This window comes from Micropterus salmoides, unplaced genomic scaffold (genome assembly GCF_014851395.1).
Source record: "Micropterus salmoides isolate LMB-PRFRI ecotype aquatic unplaced genomic scaffold, ASM1485139v1 Ms_hic_scaffold_9, whole genome shotgun sequence".
NCBI lineage: Eukaryota > Metazoa > Chordata > Actinopteri > Centrarchiformes > Centrarchidae > Micropterus > Micropterus salmoides.
In genome coordinates, this window is record NW_024044681.1 from 26,050,847 (window position 1) to 26,074,872 (window position 24,026).

General features: G+C 40.2%; 1 protein-coding gene across 1 annotated transcript; it reads left to right on the plus strand.

Annotated features, from left to right (window-relative positions):
* Positions 1 to 765: 765 nt before the first annotated feature.
* On the plus strand, positions 766 to 23,805 carry c2cd2l (c2cd2 like). Its single transcript, XM_038708738.1, has 15 exons — positions 766 to 1,061; positions 1,333 to 1,785; positions 15,669 to 15,764; positions 16,010 to 16,129; positions 16,798 to 16,908; positions 17,533 to 17,646; positions 17,799 to 17,898; positions 17,986 to 18,112; positions 18,649 to 18,713; positions 18,970 to 19,091; positions 19,642 to 19,813; positions 19,919 to 20,011; positions 20,343 to 20,476; positions 21,013 to 21,226; positions 21,802 to 23,805. Exons 2-15 carry the CDS (start codon positions 1,417 to 1,419, stop codon positions 22,050 to 22,052), a joined length of 2,088 nt encoding a protein of 695 aa, XP_038564666.1. The 5' UTR covers positions 766 to 1,061; positions 1,333 to 1,416; the 3' UTR covers positions 22,053 to 23,805.
* The last annotated feature ends 221 nt before the right edge of the window (positions 23,806 to 24,026 follow it).

Below are 24,026 nucleotides of genomic sequence, written 5' to 3' on the forward strand. Positions count from 1 at the left end.
CATAGTATAATACCATGATCATATATTGTGTTATTGGGTTATTCTTACTGATATGTGTAAATGGCATATTATTGTTGAAAATAAATGGAGTTTAGTAGTTTAAATCAAAACAATGCATTTAGGCTCATCATCTGTTTTGCATGAAAAAGCTTAATCTGCAAAATAACAACTGATAGTGGTCACGTAAAAACAGTGGTTATATTTAATTTTTTGATCAAAATTACTGCCAAGGACAATTCCGGAGAGAAAAAGGAGCAAATCTGGGGCAGAATTTTTCTTTGTGGGAGCAGTTGTGGGAGTCATTTTAAGATACAACTTTACCAGATAAACAAAATTAATTACAAGGTTTAAGAGGCTCTCTACAAGACAGGGCCACAGGATTATGTAATAATGTAACCTGGATAATGTTCAGAATCAGAATTAGGTTTATTGCCAGGTACATTTTCACACAGGAGGAATTTTCCTCGCTATTTTGTTACTTGCATGAACATAAATATATAAATATAGATATAGAACATGTAAAGAGATCAAAAATGTACAACTAGGACTATGCCTATGTTGTACTTAAGTGATGAAAAAAAATAGTAAGTAATAATAACAATCGCCTGCTATGCATGGTCAGTTATTAAGCCTTGTGGATAGGTGAAAACACTGAGGTGTTTTTTAATCTTCTATTATTTCTGCCTTTATTTTGAAGGCTCTGCATTTCGCTTCCGCTTTGCTGTCGCGGTCCTCCCCCTGCGGCGCCACCTGTAGGCCGCTACTGTCCTTCGTCACATCATCATTGTAGAGCGGGTACATAGGTGGCAGGAGGGAGCGGGCAGCGGAGATTTGAAGCCCACTCGAGTCTGTGATGCACTAACGCAGAGAGCAGAAGGCTTGTTTGTTTGGGTCGACGGATCACAGCAGAGACACATCATTCAGAACATCGCTGATGACTCGGGACAAACACATTTGTGTAGTCGTTGGCGCTGCAGATCCCCACGAAGAAGCCAGCTTCGTGTTGCCTTGCTTTCGATTACCCGCAGCCTGCAGCTCGGACCCTTTAAGTTAAACGGCAGGTTGGTATGAAGCCACACTTTGCTCATCTGAGTTTTGCCCGCTAACCTGCGCTGCATAGTCCTCTCTGCTAATGCATGCGGTTTTTAGTGCATTGGCTTCTGCTTCATGTAAACACAAAGTGGTGTTTTGACGTGATCTAAAACAAGCAAATTAAAGTTAAGTCGATAAAAACCACCATCTCGGTGTATCGTCTGTGCTGGATTTTCTGGGGCATTCCTAAGCCATACCTTTGAATCAAGATGCCTGACTGTCTTTTGCTGCCACTCACAGGCTAAAAGGAGCTGATCTGCCCTGACTGACAGTCCCGATATTTCCATCTGGACCTGGTGATATGAGAGGCTCCAGGAGACGGTGATGGAGCTCCAGGAGTTGGGCTGGCTGTGTTTGGTGGGTCTCTTTATAGCCTCCTTGCTCATTGTGCTGGGATGGCTGCTCCAGTACTCGCTGACACTGCTGCGGCTGCGGAGAGCCAGGAGTACAGGCACTCAGGACAGAAGGGGCACAGCCGGTCAGCAGCGGCTCTCCCTCACACAGCCCCACCAGAGCCAGGCTGGAAGTTTGTGGGGCTTCCTTCTGAAGCTGCACCCGGGCCGGGATGGAGGACCTACATCGGAGGCCGGGGTTAAAGGCTTGCTGACTTCTCTGTTCTCCTTCAAGTCCTTCAGGGAGCACTTCCAGACCACCTGGGTCAAAGCTCTGAATGAGCAAGCCTGCAGGCATGGGGTAAGTTGTTAATGTGAGGTCTAAACAGGAGGAGGTGTTGTACAAATTGTATTGCAAATGAGAGCTGGATAAACATGATGCAGTGTGTAGAAGAGCATGCCTAAGGTTACTCCACTAAGCACATGCATTAATAGTTAAACACCTCCTTGGTGTGCCCATGTGTGCTAGAGGTGTGTGTAGGCAGGGAGGTGGAGGTGTGGGAGCTGGAGTGTCTAATCGGTAAGAGGATGGGGGTGCAGAGGCTTGCGTAACAGCTCTGAATCAATGCACATAAGAGCGGAGAGGCAAGACCAGGCAGCGTAACCACAGTATGAACACCCACACCCTCATAAAAATAGCCTGATGCCCCAGCCTGTGAGGGGAAACGGATGTGTTTGATCACACTGGGAAGAGACTGAATCAATGTTGCTGCTCTAAACCATAGACTGTATAGCTCTAAACAGGAGAATGGTTGTCTCACCTTTCTTGCAGCTCATCATTTCTAATGTAAGTATTTAAGCAAACAGCATGAAATTGTATTAAATCTGCAGCAGGTGAAATAGAATCCCGGAGGTTGCGTTCAAGTCTAAACAAAAAACAGCATCACTGTTTGCCACAAAACAATCAGTCCAGTCTGACGTGTTGTGGAAGATGTGTTTTCATATTTCAGCATCACTGTTTCACACATGATTTCACAGTGTTGAAGTCTGTGTGGTCAGTGCCCCAGACAGTTGGTAGTCTGGCTCATCATACGTTTGTAAAGGTCTCTCTGCTTCTAAATAGTTCCTTTGATGTGTGTGAATCAAAGTCTGCCGCACAGTGAGATGTTTATGAGCATTGGAAGAGGAGATGGATCCTCCTCTACCCCCCACTTAGAAACTGTGTGTGTGTGCGCTGAATGAGAGATGAGTTGGCTGGGAATTTAAAGGGGTCAGATCAATCCCCAGAACGTGCACAACAAACAGCACTCCCCTCTGATTCACCTCACCTCGGCAGATTGAAAACCTCCGCTCAGATGTTCAAGTAAACACTTTGGAGAATGCTCATTCAGTGATGGTGCACTAGGAGCTAAGCCTAACAATGCAAGTAAGGGGTCACTGTTTGTTCAACAAGATGCTCGTTGCCTGGTTTTAGCACCCTAATAGAAAGATGTCTTGAACACCAGTACATGTTCTCAGTGCACTCAAAAATGGTTAAGTTTAAACTAAATACCACTTTTTTTTTTTTAGATATTAACAGGTGCAAAATTAGTGGGGAGAACAAGTATTTGATACACTGCTGATTTTGCAGGTTTTCCTACTTACAAAGCATGTAGAGGTCTGTTATTTTTATCATAGGTACACTTCAACTGTGAGAAACGGAATCTAAAACAAAAATCCAGAAAATCACATTGTATGATTTTTTTTAAAATAATGAATTTTCATTTTATTTCATGATATAACTATATGATAAAACAGAACTTGATATTTATTACAGAAACCTTTGTTTGCAATTACAGAGATCATACGTTTCCTGTAGTTCTTGATCAGGTTTGCACACACTGCAGCAGGGATTTTGGCCCACTCCTCAATACAGACCTTCTCCAGATCCTTCAGGTTTTGGGGCCGTCGCTGGGCAATACGGACTTTCAGCTCCCTCCAAAGATTTTCTATTGGGTTCAGGTCTGGAGACTGGCTAGGCCACTCCAGGACCTTGAGATGCTTCTTACGGAGCCACTCCTTAGTTGCCCTGGCTGTGTGTTTCGGGTCGTTGTCATGCTGGAAGACCCAGCCACGACCCATCTTCAATGCTCTAACTGAGGGAAGGAGGTTGTTGGCCAAGGTCTCGCAATACATGGCCCCATCCATCGTCCCCTCAATACGGTGCAGTCGTCCTGTCCCTTTTGCAGTAAAGCATCCCCAAAGAATGATGTTTCCACCTCCATGCTTCACGGTTGGGATGGTGTTCTTGGGGTTGTACTCATCCTTCTTCCTCCAAACACGGCGAGTAGAGTTTAGACCATAAAGCTCTATTTTTTTCCTCATCAGACCACATGATCTTCTCCCATTCCTCCTCTGGATCATCCAGATGGTCATTGGCAAACTTCAGATGGGCCTGGACATGTGCTGGCTTGGGCAGGGGGACCTTGCATGCACTGCAGGATTTTAATCCATGATGGTGTAGTGTTTTACTAATGGTTTTTCTTGAGACTGTAGTCCCAGCTCTCTTCAGGTCATTGACCAGGTCCTGCCGTGTAGTTCTGGGCTGATCCCTCACCTTCCTCATGATCATTGATGCCCCACGAAGTGAGATCTTGCATGGAGCCCCAGACCGAGGGAGATTGACCGTCATCTTGAACTTCATCCATTTTCTAATAATTGTGCCAACAGTTGTTGCCTTCTCACCAAGCTGCTTGCCTATTGTCCTGTAGCCCATCCCAGCCTTGTGCAGGTCTACAGTTTTATCTCTGATGTCCTTACACAGCTCTCTGGTCTTGGCCATTGTGGAGGTTGGAGTCTGTTTGATTGAGTGTTTGGACAGGTGTCTTTTATACAGGTAACAAGTTCAGACAGGTGCAGTTAATACAGGTAATGAGTGTTGGGCAACGATTAAAATTTTTAATCGCGATTTATCTTCTCACGATTAATCTTCTCGCGATTAATTGCGATTAATCGCATTTTTATGTGCAAAACTGAATAATGAATTCTAAAGTATTGTAATGCACACTTTTGATTTAAATGTACTGCTATATACACAAAAGTGCAACAACATTTGGTTAGGTAGCAATAAAATATTTCTTGTAAATCTCAACTTAAACATTAATGTAATCAAATCAAATATTAAACCAAAGCTATTTGCCACTGCCAGGGAATTACCTTTTATCTAGATTGTTTAAATCAGTTACCATCAGAGTCCAGTTTTCTTGGGATATTTTCTGAGCAGGTATCAGCAGAAACATTTTTCTTTTATCAGGGAACAGCAGAAACTGCCCACTGCCGAAGTTGAATTGTCTTGAACTTTTTGTACGCGACGCGCAGCACAAATCATTGGAAGAGAGACTGATCCTCGCTGTTTGTGAGTTTCCAGAATCTTAATAGTTATCAGGACATCAACAGGAGGGAATTCACATGGCAGAGCATCCCCGCAAAACTAAATGCAGGCCTATCAGGTAAAGTTAGCCTATGTATAATTAAAGTTAAAAAGGCTACGGCTGTGTAGCGCACAGAAGCCATTGCCATGGTTACAATCCATAGAGCGCCTGCCGTTCACTCGCGGAGCGCTGTCTCCCTGTCTGTTCACCTGAGAGAACCTGCCGAAGCCTCTGCTGCTTGTTTGGGAGGGTTATTTGCGGGCTATCAACACACAACACCTCTCCTGTGAAATATGGTTTGACTGTAGGCCTATGTGTATTCAGAGCCAGTGAGCAACATACTTTCAAAATAATAATTTTAAAAAATTGTTGGCGTTAATTAATTAATGATAACGCATTAATGTGCCCAGTCCTAACAATTAATCGAAATCTTATCAAAATCACAATATGGCCTATTGCAATTTTTGGTAAAGGTGAAATTTGTGTCATAATTACCATTTTAAATGAAATATTGTCGTGCTGCAGAGATGTCCTGGCCTACTCATCATATTCTAGAGAGTTAAGAAAACATCTTTGTTTGGTATAGGTCCTTGCAAAAATCACATCATAATCACTTTGATCATATAGCATCAGGATAATGGCATTTACATATTTTTTTTTAAATCATTAAGCTCTAGTATGTATTGTATGTGTTATAATTTTACATACATTTAAATAAAAAGCATGTTCTGGTTTTATCTGATGTTATACAGTGGAACACAGTTCATAATATTAAAATTAATTATTATTTTACTTGCGATTTACCATATTGTGACATTTATATAATTAGAAAATTCTTGTCATTATATGATGATTATGATTCCAATCATATCCCCCTGCTCTAGTAGTAAAAAAAAAACCTTTGGAAAAATCCCTATAGGGGTGCTGGTAGCTGATATTTTAACCTCTGGACAGAGCCCAGGCTAGCTGTTTCCCTCTTCTTCCAGTCTTTATGCTAAGCAAAGCTAACTTTCTGCTGGGTCTAGCTTCACATTTTGCGTATAAATACGAGAGTGGTATTGCTTGTCTCATCTTAGTCTCTGCAAGAACATGAATAAGCATATTTGTCAAAATGTCAAACTATTCTAAACTAACTAAAGTCTGACAGTGTTTGTGTTTGTCTTCATGACCTACATTAAAGGTGGGAATAGCGATCCTAGTCCAATACATCTTTTGTCAAATTCAGCGAATATCTCCTCACAGCCAGCTAGCTGTCTGTTCTGTGTATGCGCTGAAAATAAATCTGGTGTTTGTACACAGCCCTGGCTCTGTAAATGGGAAACAAACAAATTGGCCAACACACAACTCTATTTTAACCATTACAGCCATCATTTGTGAGTCAGGTAATGTTAAATGACTTACCCATGGACATTCAACTTTCTTTCTGGTTTGCCAAGACATGCTGTTATTGTGATCTTAGCTATAGTAACAGGAGAATTCTATCATGGTATTTGATTTGCTTAGCCCACAATGCCTTCTATGAGAGAGATACATGATATCACTGTGATGTATACACTGTAATATACTGTATATACAGTACAGACTGCTACATTTGAGTGTAATAAAAGTACAAACTAGGGTATGAGGAGCTCGCAGCAGCAGTCGGTATGCAGCATTGAGCCTGTTGAGCTTATATCGGTTTTCATCAAAGTGTTAATCATTTTTGTGCCGGTCATTGAACAGAGTGTGATTCTTTGCAACTGCTTCTCTTTGATATATGGTGGTAAATGGGCGTGTGCCAGCTTACTTATCTTACAATGGCCTAATTAGTTGATCCATTGCGACCTTCGTTGCTCTCAGTTACCAAGAAACTCCACAACATTGCAGCGAACCTCTGGTAAAGTGAGGAGTGTTTATTGATTGTCAGTTTAATGCATTTCCCAAGTGATGGCATGAAAATTAAAACACAAAACAACCTTGCTGTACTTGGGATATAATTCATAATTTAACTTTGAGTGGCCCTTTGCAATACTAAATGTATGAGTGAGGCTTAGAAATGACACAGGCTGTCTTTCAGAGGTTATTCATATTTTTTCAAAAGGAGGTTGCCAGAGATATTTTTTGTACGTAAGAACCTCATGCCTTCATGGTTCTCTGTGGGTTTGATCTATAATGACTATGTGACCTTTAGGCTTATGCAGTGCTTTAAAACCCCACTAGAGGAAGTTGATACAAGGTTTTTACCCTGCGGTGATAAGGTATATGATATTTATTATAAGATAATTCTCCAGACTGGGTAAATGCAACAGCGATGGAGGAAACGGAGACAAGCTGTCCTGGCCCGTCTATCCATGTGGTGTTTAGTTTGTGAACTGAGCGTGCGAGCCAAAGCTTCCCGAGCACCCTCATCACAATGACTAGCAGATCTCTTTGCTATTCATTGTGTCTGCATGCAGAGCAATCTGTTATTCTAAATGTGTCTGGGGCGTATGCAAATCACTTGTGAGTTTGTTAATGAAACTTCGATACTGACATAAGAAATATACATCTACAGTACTCAATCTTAGGAGTCCTGATGATTGTAGACTTTATTTGTCCTGTAACTTAAAGGTTACGTGCTCTGTCTCCATCATGTCCTTTTTAGTTCTTTAATCAGACAGATGCATCAAATGTGAAAGTAAGCATTTCTTTCTTTATGTAAGTGTTCATTATTAAGATTAAACATGTTTGAATAGCCAGTCAACTCTGTCATTTTGTCTACTTTGTTACTTGGGTCTCCTTTTGTTCTGGCTTTTCACCTCCTTCCTAAAAACCTGACTGGAAAAACCTGCTGTGGGTGTTTGTGGCAAGTATTAAGTGGCCACCGCGAGGCACATCACATTCTTTGCTTCTCACATACAGTAATCACCTGCCACCTGCAAGGCATGTTGCTGTGGCCACTTTGAAAGCAGACACTAGAGCAACCGCCCAAACTATGGTCCCGAAGACTCACATTCTCCTCTAACTTGCATTTCATGATTATGTTTCTACATCAGGCAAAACATGAGCTTCCCTGGAGGAACGCGGCGCGATGAGGATACGGCTTCAGTGTCATCATGTGGGGATTAGCACACAAATCCTTCATAGCATTAACCTAAGTACCTCTGCAGCGTTTAAGATTGATGCTGACAGAGGTCTTTAAGTTATTTTGTTGATAATCATCCAAATAAAGGCAAGCTGAATGAGGCCTCATGGAAAAGTTGGAGCAACAAACAAGGTTCAGCAAAACCCTTTCCTTGGCAGGCCCCATTATGTTTGGTCAAGCATTAGGTTGTCTTTTTTATTGTCTGTTATTAATCATAATATATATTTATGTTGTGATTTTTTTTCCTAATAACATTTTGCTTACACTCCATCTTCTGAGACTCAAAATAATAAGACAATATTAAGATAATAGGAAGACTGTTGCAGAAAAATGTAATTACAAAATGTTCACTATACATGAAAATTTGTAAAAAAAAAAAAAAAAATCCATCTGTGTCCCCCATGAAATCATTATTTATAGAGTTGAATTTCTATAGAAAATGAATCAACAACTATTTTGATAATGAATTAACTGTTTGAATAAAGTAAAGATTCATTTCTGCAGAAAAGCTAGATGAATTCATCAGATATAAATGTATTTCCGTCACACGTTTATATGTCTTACCCATCTCTGGAAGTATTAGGCCATTGTAGGCAATGTTGTAAATCAATGAGTTTCATGGCCATATTGGATTTTTATATGCTTTTTACAAAAATAAATAGATTGTAATACATTCAGAAAATGTATTATATCATGATATATTTTATCCATATCATTTACCTCTTCAATGTCACGTGATGTCACTCCCTGGCTTTTTATTGTTTAGGACAATGCTGATGTAAGACATCTGACATCTGCCTCAAAGACCAGACCATGAAGGATGTAATACTCAAGGACTTTCTGGCTTTTATTTCATTTTCTCACCGTTATCTGTAGGATTGTACCCACACAAATACACAACCTTGTATTTCTTTTGAATTTTCTTTTTATCGCAGACAGAGATATTTTCAGTGTGAACGCAGCCTCCGTCTATTGTGAATGGCTGACTTGCTCCACCTTGAAATTATCATATAAAAGCATCATCATAACCTCTTCAGTGCTTTAGCTCCTATGAGAACTGTGGTGAAAAGTATTATCATGAAGTAAGTCTTGCTAGGGCTAAGTTTACCAATTTGCCTGCAGCATCAGTGGACAACTGAGTCTTTATTAACAAATGATGTGGCCACACTACCAAGATGGTGTAGCCTATCATGTAATGCTTTTTAAGACTGGGTCGCTCTTAGGATCATTTTGAAACCTGATATTCATTTCAGGGCCTGTGTTTTCTACACGAATGACACATGCCATTGTATTCCAGTCACACAGTGAGTGTAGCTGTTCATAGCAATATGGGATTATAGATATTTCAGCAGCAAACAGACCATTTCCATTTACCATCGTCAGGTAGGAAAAAAATCGTCACAAGCCAAAAAGTGCTTGAGAGTCTGTCAGTAATTACAGAGCTATTAAGCCTCAGAAAGCAGGGCTGTTATTAGCAATTTCTATCAATCTCATTAACATTTCATAAATGTCAGTGGGTCACTGTTTTGAATAACATTCATTTCACAAGTCTGGTTTGGCAGCACTTGTCCATATTCTATTCCCTGCAGCAGAAAGTGACATAAGCCAGAAACCCTCCAATGCTCAAGTGGTACCATGCAAACAAGCTTATAGAACAGCCCATGCTGTCTCGCTAATTTTGAGTGTCGTCAAAATGTTGTGTCCTTGTAGCGAGACCCTGAGTGGAGACCTGACCCTGGCCCCTGAAGTTCACTATTCAGAACAACAAGATGAGACTCAGAAAATGCTTCAGGGGGCTGAATCCTGACAGGGACAGTGGGGGTTGTTACATAAATATAGTAAACAGTTGCAAAAGGTACAGGCTTAAGCATCATTGTTTGGGTTTAAAGCCCTGTTTGTAGAGACAAGAGACACAATGTTAGTGCTACATTTAGCTTCTTCTTCGAAGATATATAGTCAAGAGATTTGTATTTTCATCTTAATTTTCTCTCTGTTTGAACCTGCATTAAGTCTACCACTAGTGGTCTTATGATGATGACTTCTTGGGGTTGCTAAGAAGAGCCCGCCCACACACAATCTTCCTGTGTCCCTGTAATCCAGGGATTTGGCTTCATCGCAGCTGGTGATATCAACAGAAGGATGTCCTCTTGCTGCAAACACATGTATGTGACACCCCGCATGTTAGGTTAAATAATGGTGATTTCCATGGAGTTACCAGTTGACTAGATTTACTTGTAAACCCATAAACACTTAGGTGTAGTGCACTTACAGTGAAGCCATAAGCAAGGTTTGTACACTATGGTTCCACTTTAAACATGAGCAGGTTCAACAGAGAAATCAAAGACCCAGTTCAGCTACATAAAAAACACCTCCTGCACCTTTACACAGTAATCCCGTGATGCAACCTGTTTCATGACTCAGTTGTTTATCCAGAGAAAATGTCTGTCTGCTGGAGTATTACTGCGAAAGCCTCTGGATATAATCTTGCCTTGGCAAAAGGACTTGAAATGGATCTATTCAGATGTCTCTGGCTGGATTAGTTTGTACAGGAGGCTTGAAGCACTGGACTGGTTGGTCTCTTGAGACCTGAAGATCATAATAGCATCGTCAGACTGTGTGTGCATCTGCAGCTGACACATGATGTCAAGTTATTGTCACTGGTTTCAGTGGGTGGTAGAGGAGGACTAATAGAGCATACGCGTGTGCATCTGAAGGGAAGGGGGCTCCCGGTCCATTCAAGATCTGCAATTGTAGAGCCTGGTGATTAGTTAGAGCGGCAGTTCACTTCCTCCCTCTTGGACTGTGAGCAGCCAGTAGATGATTAATGCCTTGTGATTATGCTCAAGTAGATTTCTTCGTAACGACAGGGGATGTTAAGCACTCAACGCTAATTTGCTATGATAGTGCAGGAACCTAACCTCAGTCACAGCCGCTGATGAATTCTAATTCACCAGCCAGTTTTACTTTACTCAACCAAAATTGACTTTAATTTTTACAATTTTTCTGTGGCAGGCATAAATCTACAAGACTGCTCCTTGGACTCAGCATTTAAAATGGAAACATATTATGCATTATTCTAATTTTATATAGAATTATATAGATGTCTGATCGTTCCTGTTTAGTTTAGGTCTCTGTGAGTTTTGTCATTGGACTGTTCGGTATCTGTTATTTAATTTGTGTTTTAGGTCCATCTCTTGTGTTATACTGTCCATCTCTTGTGTTATACTTGTCCTGAAACCTGTTCCTGCCTGCACACACGACAACCATGACATTGCAGTCTTGTTCCATCCATTAATGTAATATATTTGACAAATTACTTTTAGTAATTTTGTACATGTTCTCAAAAAGCTCTTGCCCGGGAACCAGACGAATTGTTCTGGCAGATACTTCTGGCCCCCCTCCCATTGAGACAGATTTCCACCTGTCCTGGATCTGGTCAAGTCCATCCAGCACAATGCACCAGGCTCACAAAACTCAGATCAAACTGTTCAGCAGTGCTGATCAAATATGAATCAAGATTATGTTACTGCAAATGCTGTCTTCTTTTTTTTGTGCTTGAAAACAGACCAAGCACCACCCGTGACATGTGTCACACGTTTCATTGCACCTATTGGTTGTGGGTCTATCCAATTGCATCCAGAGGCATTTTTGTCTGCGCGCATTGATAAGGAGATGCCAGGCTACAAGACACTGAAATAAATATCAAATTGAAAATATAAAATCAATTGAAATTCACAAGGCCACTCAAAATCTATTTAAATCCAGCAATGCATGAGCAGCAGTCTACATTAAAACAAGAGCATATATTCTGGTGGTGCTGAAAGGCTAAATGCTAACATCAGCATTAGGGCTTGGCAATAAAAAAATAACGATACTTATCGCAATATAATTTCTCTCAACAACAATATAAAACATGTTAAAAATGGTCAAATGTATTGAATTCATTTGAACCACGAATGAATTAGCACTTCATTTTTTTATTAAGATATTTATTTTGTTGAGGAAAGGGACAGAAAAGAATTTACTTAATTTTATTCATGCATATATGTTGAAAAAAGATTTGATCATAATTGTTTTGAATGTTCTACCATAGACTTGTTCAGTGATCCACTGGCGAGTGTTTTTCATGTTCTGACCATAAAGAATAGTTTAATTGCATTTAACCATCTGGTTTCTTTCACTCAGGAGTACTCAGGAATAAAAATCTGCATTTTAAAAGTAATAATTGAAATAATAATAATTGACATGGAATGATATTAATTTTTTATTGCGATAACATTTTGGCCATATTGCCCAGCCCTAATCAACATGCCAATATGCTCACAATGACAATGCAAACATGCTGGTATTTAGCAGGTAATGTTTGCCATGTACACCATTTTAGTTTAGCAAGTTAGCATGCTAGCATTGCTAACAAACAATGCCACACTGCTTGCAGAGGGTAAAAACAGAACTTTACTTTGTCATTCCAAGTTATCAGACCAGTATGTTTCCTTTCACACTATTGCAAAGCATTATTGTTAGATGTATGGTTTTCTAAGTAAAACATTCTCTACCACAAAGTGTGTACCTTTTTGTAGCCTGAACCTCAGATACATACTACACAAAGAAAAGGCAAGTAATGAAGATGAGGGTCAACAAAAGCCACAGGGAGAGTATATTTCTGGTTGACCCACATGCTTTTCAGAGGCGTTCAGCCAGCCGGACCCAAAGGGGGTGACGCTGACAAACCTGAAGTGACACCATGGATGTCCTCAGGAACTGTCTCTTTTCCAGAAATACCCTCCACATACACATTCAGTTGAACAGTGGTGGTTCACAAGGACAAATCTGTGGTTATGCTACTAGTTTTGCCCTCTCCATGACATGACATGAGCTCTGTAGCCTCTGCCAGGAGGGTACACAACACTGCAGAGCACCAGATGGCTATATTACCTAAGATGCAAGTAAACCCTTTGAAGGAATATAAAACCAAAAACATAGGACCACTTTAGATTGAAATGATCCAACCATATACCATTTCACGGACATAAATAACGTCAGGTGCTTTTCTGCTCGAGGCATTCAGAGCACTGCTGCAAAAACGTGCTGTGCTCCGGGTGCATGAGCAGCGCACAATGACCAGGGGTAGACAGTAACGAAGTACATTTACTTGAGGATTGTACATACGTAAATTTTTCAGGTATCTGTACTTGAGAATTAATTGTTTGTTCATTTACATTTAAATATATTCATTTAGCCGACACTTTTATTCAAAGTGACTTACATTTGAGGAATAACTTACAAACATCAGTAAAGCAAGAGATCCACGGTTAACAATAGATACTAAGCATGAGTAGCAATAAGACTAGTAAGAGCTATTAATGCTTAAGGTATCAATGGGATGGCTACATAGGCGAAGTAATAAGAGTTAACAAATTGTAAAATCAAGACAAGTGAGTTGTAAGGAAGAAGAAGGTGCCTCTTAGGCGTTAGGGGTGTTATAAGAGAAAGTGTGGAAGATATGAGTTTTCAAGAGCTTCTTGAAGTTAGAGAGGGACTCCCCTTCTCTGATGGTACGTGGTAGCTCGTTTTACCATTGCGGTGTGAGGACGGTCGGGACTGAGATTGCCTTGTGTGTAGGGATGTCAGAGCCAGATGGTGTTCGCAGCGCAGAGGCCGCAAAGGAACCTTTGCCTTTATTATATCACAGGAGAAAAAAACAGTGAACTACTCCTATGTACTCCAGTACTTTAAGAAATGTGACTGAACAACTTTCACTTGTATTGGAGTAATATTTGACAAGGAATACTTTGACTCAAGTACTGGAGTTGTGTACATTGCCCACCTCTGCTTATGACCTAACCTTCTCTCAGGCGTGAAAGATTTTGATTGATTGGCAAGGCTGTGCTGCTGTGTCCTAAAGGAATTTGCAAAAATATAAAGTTGTCAATTTCTTTTCGTCATAGATTTAGCATGTTTGACATAAAAACATAAGTGATGACATAAATGCACTGACTTGTTATAAATTTAGGTCTGGGGGGCATCTGGTGGCCTAATGGTTAAGACGCATGCCACGTTGGCGCAGCATCCCTGGTTTGATGCCAGCCAGGGGCATTGCATAGACACATTATATAAAAAAGAATATATATATACACTGTGTGTGTGTGTGTGTGTGTGTGTGTATATGTATATATATATAATCTCCCCAGTCATACCCCACTCTCTCTTCCCATATTTCTTGTCTATATCAACATATATACTATATCAGATGTCTTTATGAAGGCAAAAAGAAATCTAAAAATGGAATTCTGTTTTGTTCTTATCATACTCATATTTGCCGAATGTGGGTTACCGGAAAAAAAACACACTCATATTTAGGAGCACCGGGTGACGTCATTGTACTGACTCTAATTAGCCTAATTGCAAGCAGATGCCAGTGGTGTTTGACTGCAGTGACGCAAACCTTTAGTAATGCACATCTACGAGCCACACACAATCAGAACCATGCAATTAATGGATTTATCTAAAGCCCTCACAGACTGAAATGCATCACATCATATTTGTTCTGCACTTTGGGTGTGATGAACGGTTGGGTGACCGTGCAGTTTTAGAGGCTCCAGCCAAACGAAATAAACACAGCCGGTTGTACGCTGTAGTCATGTGACTGCAGTGATGGTCCAGGGAACATACGTAAGCTTGCAGCATAGCACTTGGCTTCCTGCCCTCCTGGCTGGAACACTGACACATACACACACCACAAACTTTGTTATATCATCCTCCCACCTCTGCCCTGCCTCCACTGTTGTGTTTGATAGAGATTGGACTTAGACCTAGAGGAACATATGCCCTGACAATAGGGGATTTGTGTTCTCTCACTTGCATCTCCTGAGCCAGTTAAAGCCGTCTATTGAAACAGATCCTCTGGCACATGCACACAGTGATAGTAGGCCACTGGTGTTGCCACAGTTCTGGTGAATCCTTTCTTACTAATTCCCCTTGTTAGGGGTGTCAGAGTCCAACACTTGTACAGTAAAAGCTGCCTTGCTGTAAGCATGACTAAACATTGAGTGATGCAGTCTTGATAGTCCACAGAGCTGCCGGGACTGGACGCACTTGTGCATTAGCCAAACATCTTAAATATAATAATCTCATGTTTGTTGGCAACAGCGTCTTTACACATTTGCTCATTAGGGTTCATGTACATGTACATTTTAAGCATCAGACTTAACAGTGTCATCTTGTAATGCTGAACCTTTGGCATGGGGAATTAACCACACATTAATATTCTTGACTCTATCACAAAACTTGTGCCTAAAGGAACATTTCTCTTTCTACAAAGATTGTGAGGTTGCTGTACAAGGATAGTACCCAAACAGCAATGTTTTTTTTTAAGGATTACATTTTATGATTAGCATGCGAATGGTGTAATCAGTACCATGTGTGAGTGATCATCCAATCACTCTGAGCAAAGATCAATGAAGTTCTTTAACATCTGATACCAGACATGCTTAAAATTCAAACGATGCCCTGGTTAATTTGCGTTTTAGTCAAAATGATACAGCAACATTTTCATTTAATAACTGACCTAAAATAAATACTAAAGACCCAGACGGACTGTGATTAACTGCTAACCAGCTGCATTAAAGGCTGTATCACTGCAGTACAAAATGTTTTATGTCATGCCCAGGTGTCTCTCCTCCCTCTCTTATGCAATATTTAGGACGTTTGTTCTCCTCCTGTCTCCCCCAGAGCTCCATCCAGATCACTTTTGACAGCAACCTCCAGTTAACTGCTGCCTCTGCAATAGATAGTGTGACCTGCACTGACCAATCGGAACACCGAATGGTAAGCAACCGTTGTAGTCATGCTCATTACAAGTAACAAGTACTGGGATTAACTATTAAAGCAGACACCTTTTGCTAAACACCCTGGAAAGTTTTTTAAATTTAATGGAGCAATACAAGACAGAAATTCCTGGACTGTGTCAAGTCAAGTAAGATGCAGATGAAGACATGTGGATTTTAACAGGCAAAGAGAAGGTTATCTCCCATTTCAGTATTGTCCTTGGTCAACCTCTTCTTGTTTTACAGGTTTTACACTGCAATTGTTGGGTGGATACACTGATATTTCCTGTGACAGTCACTCAGCAGTCACACGCTGCCGTTTCAATGGACACCTATCAGATCACTATAGCACCTATGGCGGCAAAGGTACAAAAGCCACCTGGATTTTGTTTTTTGCAAATTTGCACATTTGAGGTCAAGCCCACTTAAACAAATGAGAATGCCAGAACATCATTTGCATTGTTATTCAAATGTATAAAATTTACTCCAAGAATTACATGTAATCCTGCTGTCACCGTCATTATCATCTGCATCAAATCAATAGCTTCTGTCTTATTTCAATAACATGTATTTATCAGAACTAAGAACCCATTTTCCCATAAATCCTCTTGCGTCTCCCTGTCTCAGTGGTGTTTGTTTTTTCTCTTTCTTTAAGAGGAGAATCATGTTGGAGTTGCATTTCAGTTCTTCCACCATCTAGCATAATGAGAAACATTTATTGTTGCACCTAAAGTGTCCTCCACATGTTATGTATCATAAAATAAACTTACTGTTTTCCTGCCAAATATTACCTGGTGTTTTATAAAGTAAAATGTATCGTAGAAGCTAGCAGAGGCTGACAGTTGTCTAGGAAGAGGCCTTATAGTAAATTATCAAAATGGTAAAATAGTGTGTTAACTATTTATTAATGAGAAAATACTACACTATACATAGATACCATACTATATTACTGCTATAATCTATTGTAACTGCATGCCTGTTAACTGCATCTATGTTAAACTCGTTTTCTGACTCCCCCTGTCTGTCTCCATCAGGTGGTGGCATGTCTGGAGGAGGTGGAGGGCGAGGGTCTGATGATGTCCTGGACTCTTTCCAAGCAGCCTTCATTTATTCTGACAGTGTCTCCACGCAAGCTGCAGACACAGGTGAGAACATCTGATATTGATAGCGCTAATATGATATGTCCGCCTTGTGTAGTCAGCAGTGGCCTCAGTCCTGAGACTGTTTAGAGAAAATTAAAGGTTGCGTTGTTCAAAAAAGGAAACGCACATAATGCAAGTTTTTCTGAGACTGTGCCCAAACTTTCTGTCAAATTGTGTGCATAAATCTCAGTAAATATGTAAATTTCCACCCCATTAAACTCACTGAGTCATGAAGGAAAGGCTGTTCTTGAATATCGTTTCATAAATACCCATGCCATTTACTGCCTTTTTAAACAACTCTCAGGGATACCCACTGAATCGGACAACAAGAATCTTAAAGTCTAGAATTTATATTTTGTAGTCAGCCGAAATGTAAGTATGAAATTTTGGGATTGGTTCAATCCCCCAAAGCTGCAAACCTTTCTAAACAAACTAAATGGCTCTTAAATTAAAGCAACAGTAAGTAATTTCTCCTATTTGTTTGTTTCAGTAAGATTATATTAGGCCTAGAAATCTATTAAAAGCCCCAGCTGGTGTCTATAGTTCAATTTGCTGACCACCACTGCTACAACACATATATGTATGTTTATCATTAGAGAGGAATCACTTGCTGCTTTTTCTCATCAGGGCACTGAGGGTGAGGCAGACCTGGACATGATTAAGGGACTGATAGAGGATACTCTGTTCAGCACTCAGCCAGCCATGGTCCTCAACCTCAAGACTTGTGCGTCAGGTCCTTTGGTGAGAAATACGTGTTTATTGCAGCAATAAGACAAACTAACTGGTACCTGTTTTAAATATAATCAATATATATAATTAATATGACTGGATGCATGATAAATCATGTGCTTTAACTGATTTTGCTGTTGAACTCTCCTTCTGCACACTTCCAGGCCCCCATGGACCATCTATCGGTGGGATTGAACTCTATATCGCAGAGTTGCTTGGTGAGGCGACTACTGCTGCGGCAGCTCAGGGCGACCTTAAGTAAAGGTCAGAAATTTTTCCTCTGTGTCAGATCGTTTCCGCCCAGCTTCCTGCTGATTGCCGAGGTCTCACTGTGGTGCTGTGTGTTTGCAGGTCAGGGGTCTAGCTCAGGGGAGCTGTGCTGTGTCCTGAGCCTGGACCAACCCTCCACAGAGAGGACAACCCGCTTCCTGTCTGTGCCCGGCAACGCCTCACTGGAATGGAGTGAAGAAATTAGTCTGTAAGATACCATCTGTAATGTTTAAACAGCTTTAACAGTGTCCTATTTGTGGACATACATGCCAACATTAAAAGCCCTGAAAAATATATTTTCACAGTCAGCTTCTTACGGGTCCTACATAAACAAACACTTTTCTTCTGACGTTAAATTAGTTTCATGCCAAATTTCTGTATTTTTTATCTTGCTGCTCTTCTCTGAAGTGGGTGGTGCATAGTTGGGAAAAGTGAGTGATGTCACATACTTCTGTGCACCAATGTTGCACCACGATATAGCAACATTTTTCCACACCCACACAGTCACGATGAAGCAGATTAGCTGTGTTTTTGAGGGTTATACTCATAATAAATAATATCTAACAATTGTTTTTTGAACTTTGTTGCTCATGTAATTATTAATATTAATATTAATAGACTGTCACTTAAGATCGGAAGCCAAGTTTTTAGCAGCAGAAAGAAGTCGCATTTTTCCAATTTATGTATTTCTGCATCGTGGGATTTTATTTGAATTTTAACACAGTGGTTTTCTGTGTGTTGAAGGGAGCTGGGTCTAGAAACCAAAGAGCTGAGAGTGAGACTTCTGGAGAGGAACGGCAAAAGGGAACGTAAGGCACTGTTCGATAGCAATTTTCTTTATTGGCCGCTGTTCAGAAACCTGATCAGCAGGAATGTTCAGACTGCTTTAGCAAAATCATGGATACTGAAAATGCACTGTTGGCAGGCTCCTAAAGTAGTCTTTGTTAGCCTTTTTGGGATGTAAAAAATGTCAGGAAATGCTCCCATTGTGACCAGTTAAAGAATGGCTCTCATGCTGTTTGTACAAATATGTTAAGCCATTGTTTTTGTTTTAAATCTGGATAGAATTCCTGCCTGGCCATGCCTCCATCGCCTTGGACCTCCGGTGCAAAGTTCCTACCGGACAACACGTACTGTCAGTAAGCCCCGGCCTCGGCTTGGCACCAAATGCGACCATCACAGCAGAGGTGACTGACAAGATGCATTGCGTTTCTGTAAAATTGTGGAAAGTTCTCTCAATGTGATTCTCATGATTTGAAGTGGTGCAGTTACATCACAGTTTATTATCTAACATCAAACAAGCTGGAGTGAAACAAAGGTTCACAACAAAAGGAGAGGGAATGTTGTATAACAGCAGAAACAAAGTCCATTGTCATGCCTGTAATAGCTGTCTTCAATCTCTTCTAGCCATCTTCAGAAGCCAACTAGTTGTCATTTTTCCTTCTTGCAATCTACAGATGTCTTTACAGACAGCATTCATATATGCTTTATCTCCACAGGAGAGGAGAACATTTCTTATTGCTACATTGTGACATGTCTTATACCTCTCCTGCAACCTGCTATACCTGATTACCACTGATTAGTCAGCTGACATTTTCCCCGCAGGTCCACATGTCAGTTTAAATAAAGTGGCCACCTCTTTAATAAAGTGCACAATTTTAATGAAGTACCCAATCCCATCTTCACATTTGATTTGCTAAATGAAAAGTTCATTTATTGTTTATTTGACTCCTCCAGCTGCTTTATGTGGAAACAGAGGAGCCTCGCAGCGCCCACAATGCTTTGTCACTTCGTTCCTCACTCACCCCCACCAAGAAAGTCGATGTGGACCGAACCATCATGCCAGATGGAACCATCGTCACCACTGTCACGACCGTCCAGTCTCGACTTAAACTGGAACGCAGTCCAGGTACATTTACAGAGTTACATTGTGCCAGAGTAGGTGTACAACAAGAGATAGAAGCATGTTGTGGTAATGTTAACAATGCCATAAAATAGTTGTGATGCCATTCAGGTGATTCCCCTTTGCGTTCGCCGTCCAAAGTGGAGTTGACAGAGAAGAAACCCACCATCCTGTCAGATGGCAGAGGCAGCCCCAACCCCTGCAGTGAGTCCTAGACTTAAAGGCCACTCAGACACGGCTTTACATAACAGATGCAAAGTAGGATACGCAGCAAGCTGCAGTGTAACACGAGATGAGAGTAATGCACTTCTCAGTACACATCACGAACCCTCTCTGTGCAGGTACTCCTGTTCAAAAACATTAATGTAGTTTTTCAACAGCTTTACACAGGGAAACTACTTTCTTAAGCAAAGTATAAAAAAAGTCTGACAAATGCAATAGACAATGTTTGACAAATGTAACATTATGTATGGTTTCTCTGTTGTATATTTCTATGGTAAAATGCTGATTGATATATTTGTGTTTTCTTTGTCAGAGAGCAGCCGCCTCTCTAATGGCCTGGATCCTGTTGCAGAGACGGCCATTCGGCAGCTGACAGAGTCGGCGTCCAAAGTAGCTCGCAAGACGCCAACAAAAAGGAGCACACTGATCATCTCGGGTGTGTCAAAGGTCAGAGAATAGAAACTGTGTCCAATGTTGCAAGTGCAACTGTTTTGTTTTGATAACCTAATTTTCGGTATTTGGGCACTTATAATGTTTGTACTACAAACTCATTATACAACCCTGTGTTGTAAAATGATAAATAAATCTACCTTGGATCTTGTTTTTTTGATGATTTACCTAACTTCACTAAAATACAATGACGTGGGGCCAGGCAAAATGAGTTTGATCTAAATTTAGTCGACAGTCACAGCCTCACATTAGATCACATTATGACAGAATCTTCTGACCTGATATGACCTGAAAGCCTGTAAAAATGTATTCAGTGCAAGAGGCTGCACATGAAACCTGAAACTAAATTCACAGTGATGTGCAGGTATATATTTTAAAATCATAGTCATAACATTTAGTTTTCATCTTAAGCAGCAATTTTAGATAAGTAGTTACACTTCCACTTCTCTTCCTGTATTCAATATAAGCATTTAATTAATCTTGCTAACATTTTTAAAAGAACATAATTTGATTCAGTATCTAACACTCTTCAGGTTCCGCTCTCCGAAGATGACTGTGTGTTATCGAGCGGCTACGCTGCAGCCATGGATGCAGCCATGCATGGCAACCATTACGGGGCGGGGCATCACCAGGACCCAGATGAAACCACACCCTCCGACGTGTCGGAGCGTCCATCTGTGGACGATGTGGAGTCAGATACTGGTTCCACTGGTGCCTTGGAAACCCGCAGCCTCAAGGACCATAAAGGTAACACAGTCGTCATACTTTGCTTCTTGGTCTGTGCACTAAAAGCAGCAAAGGCAGAGGCGCAGTTTCCACGAATGTTAATCAGTAATGTCTTATGCTTATTGTAAACACAATATTCAGCAGTTCAGTTGGATTGCATGTTGTTGCCATTTCTCTTGTCATTAAAGGATAAATTAAAGAAAAGATTTAGACATTTTCACAATTCGCTGATATTTTATTAAACAGTATAGTACAGTATAGTTCACATGCAAACAAATCTATAGCCTATTATCCTTACATAATATCAAAACTATAAATATCAAAAATAGAGCAATGACTGATTTACAGGCCAAATAACATGACTGTAAAGTCCTGCTACTGCCCTCTGGAGGCAATGCTGCAGCATACACCCAACCAGACCATAGTGGTTTTGAATGAATAACGTTAATGGTGCTATCTCGTGAAATCAGTAAATTCATTTAGAAAACTCATAGTAGTAGTTGGGTGATTGGTTAGTGTTTTTTAAGTGTTTGTGTTCCCAGTACTTCAGTTATGGATTACCACCTACAGTGATGCATTCTGTCTGCTTCCTCTAGTGGGTTTTCTACAGAGTGGGTCGAAGCTGTTATTCCGCAGAAGACATCGAGAAAAGGAGTCCTGCCACAGCCAATCCCATGAGGACATCTCCAACATGGGCAATAACTTTGCTGCTGCCGCAACCAGCAGCCGCAAAAAGTCTGCCAGCTTCTCCCGACGTCTCATCAAACGCTTCTCTTTCCGCTCATCGGGCAAATCAAAAGGCAAAGCCACTGCTACCAACGGAGGGTCGAGCTCACTGGATAACTGATTATCATTGTTAGCGTAGGACATGACTCATGCTGACTTGAACAGGATTGTTCTAAAAGGCCTCTGTTACTGTCAGAAGAACAACTAAAGCTTGCAAGAGTCCAGTCTTTGACAGGCTGAACGCCCCAGGCGGGTTGTCGCCTGTACGTGTTGAAAGGAGGAGACCTCTGGGAGGGCTTTCCTCTGGAGAGACATTATTGCACCTTCAGGACAGAAGTCATGTTTAATCACATCACTGAAGTTAAAATGTGATAATGAAATCTGTTTTGTTCGAGGAGAAATCTGCTGCTTGGTGATGAGATGCTAATGGTTACAATGAAATGTCTTGTGCCCTGTTTGCACACAAACTATAATGGGAGTGTTTGATTGTCACTGATGTTGGAGATGCTCTTCCACTATTTAATATATAAAATGGCAGTGTGCTGCTATTGGTTGCACTTGGGACTTTCTTTTTAACAGCACATGTAAAATTCCTGGGTTGTATAAAGGTAATTTATTATTAAGTGGTTCTCATGACACAAGTGCTATTTATTTTATCCCCCAAAAACAAGTCATCATAGCTGCATTACATTGTAAAATAGAGACATTACTGTGTGTTTTTTTCCCCCTTACAAATGTAATTTTAAATACATAAGTAAGTGAACAAAAAACAGTCTTAATCTAGCTGTAATGTTCATTCACAATTGCTTGGTACATTGGTTTTAAATGGTGTTCAATGTTATCTCTTATATAAGAAGTAGAAAAGATAAAATATTTATTGTGTTTTTTATTTCATAAAGTACAGCTTGTGGAATATCATAAGGCATTTCAGTTTGCTTTTGAAACTTCAGCCAGTCAGGATCTCTGGCAGACTCTTCAAGCCGACAGTGAGTTTAAACATTTTAAATTCTGACATTTTTCTGTCAGTAAAATAAACCAACATGATAATTTCCTGCTCTTCTTGTGGCTCCTGTTGACTCAGTTAAGTCAAATGGGCATCTGAACACATTATAAAGACTTCAGTTGATGCTCATATGGACTTTGTAACTGCAGTACAATTGCATATACTGTGCAAAATGCCTCACAGGGGTTGAAGGCAAAATGCTTTGCAAGACATGGTGACCAGATCATGATCATAAACTAAACATAGCAAAACCTCTCCTGTATTAACATTTAGAAACCTTATCATAATGTATTTCACTTAAATTCAAGTTTCACATGAACAAAAATAGAACTTGGAGGTCTCATGGTGTGTTCAGAGATGCTCTGCTGAGGCACTGGGAAGGACAGGATTGTCAAAGTTTACGACAAGGTGAGATATGAGGAAACCTGTTGCATCCTTCAAAGGCAAATAGAACTGGTGTGTAAAGGTGTACATACATTTTTGGATGTTTGTGTCAGAAAAAAAGGAACAATATTTTAAATTACTGCATTACTTATGAGACTCAGAACACCAGAATAAAAGATTTTGATTTAATGTTCAGGTTTGTTTGCATCAATAAAAGGATATCTATTAAAAGGGACCACAGAGCAGGAGTCAACATGTGCTTTAAATGATAACTAGTTCATAATACTGAAGAAATTAACAAAGCCACTTCTTCAATGTCCAAAGGCATTATTTATTTATATATGTGTGTGTGTATATATATATATAAATAAATGTGTCTGTGTGTGGAATGTGAAAAAGAAAGCATCTGCAGAATTTAAGATATGTGTGATTTCTGTTATATTTGAAATGTTTAATTTATTGCAAATAAATTATTTTTGAAGCATCACTTACCCTGTGCCTGACCATGAATTATTTTTTAGGAGGCAACCCTAAGGCCCTTTGTTTTATGGCATAAATGCAAAAATGTATATAGCTACTTAGGTTTAAAGGAGCCTACATTGTCATTGTCTCAGTAAAATGACTTCTTACACATGTATCTGCTTTGAATCTGCTCAACACTCATCTACTTATCTTCTTAAGTGTGGAACTTTCCAGCGTTACATTATT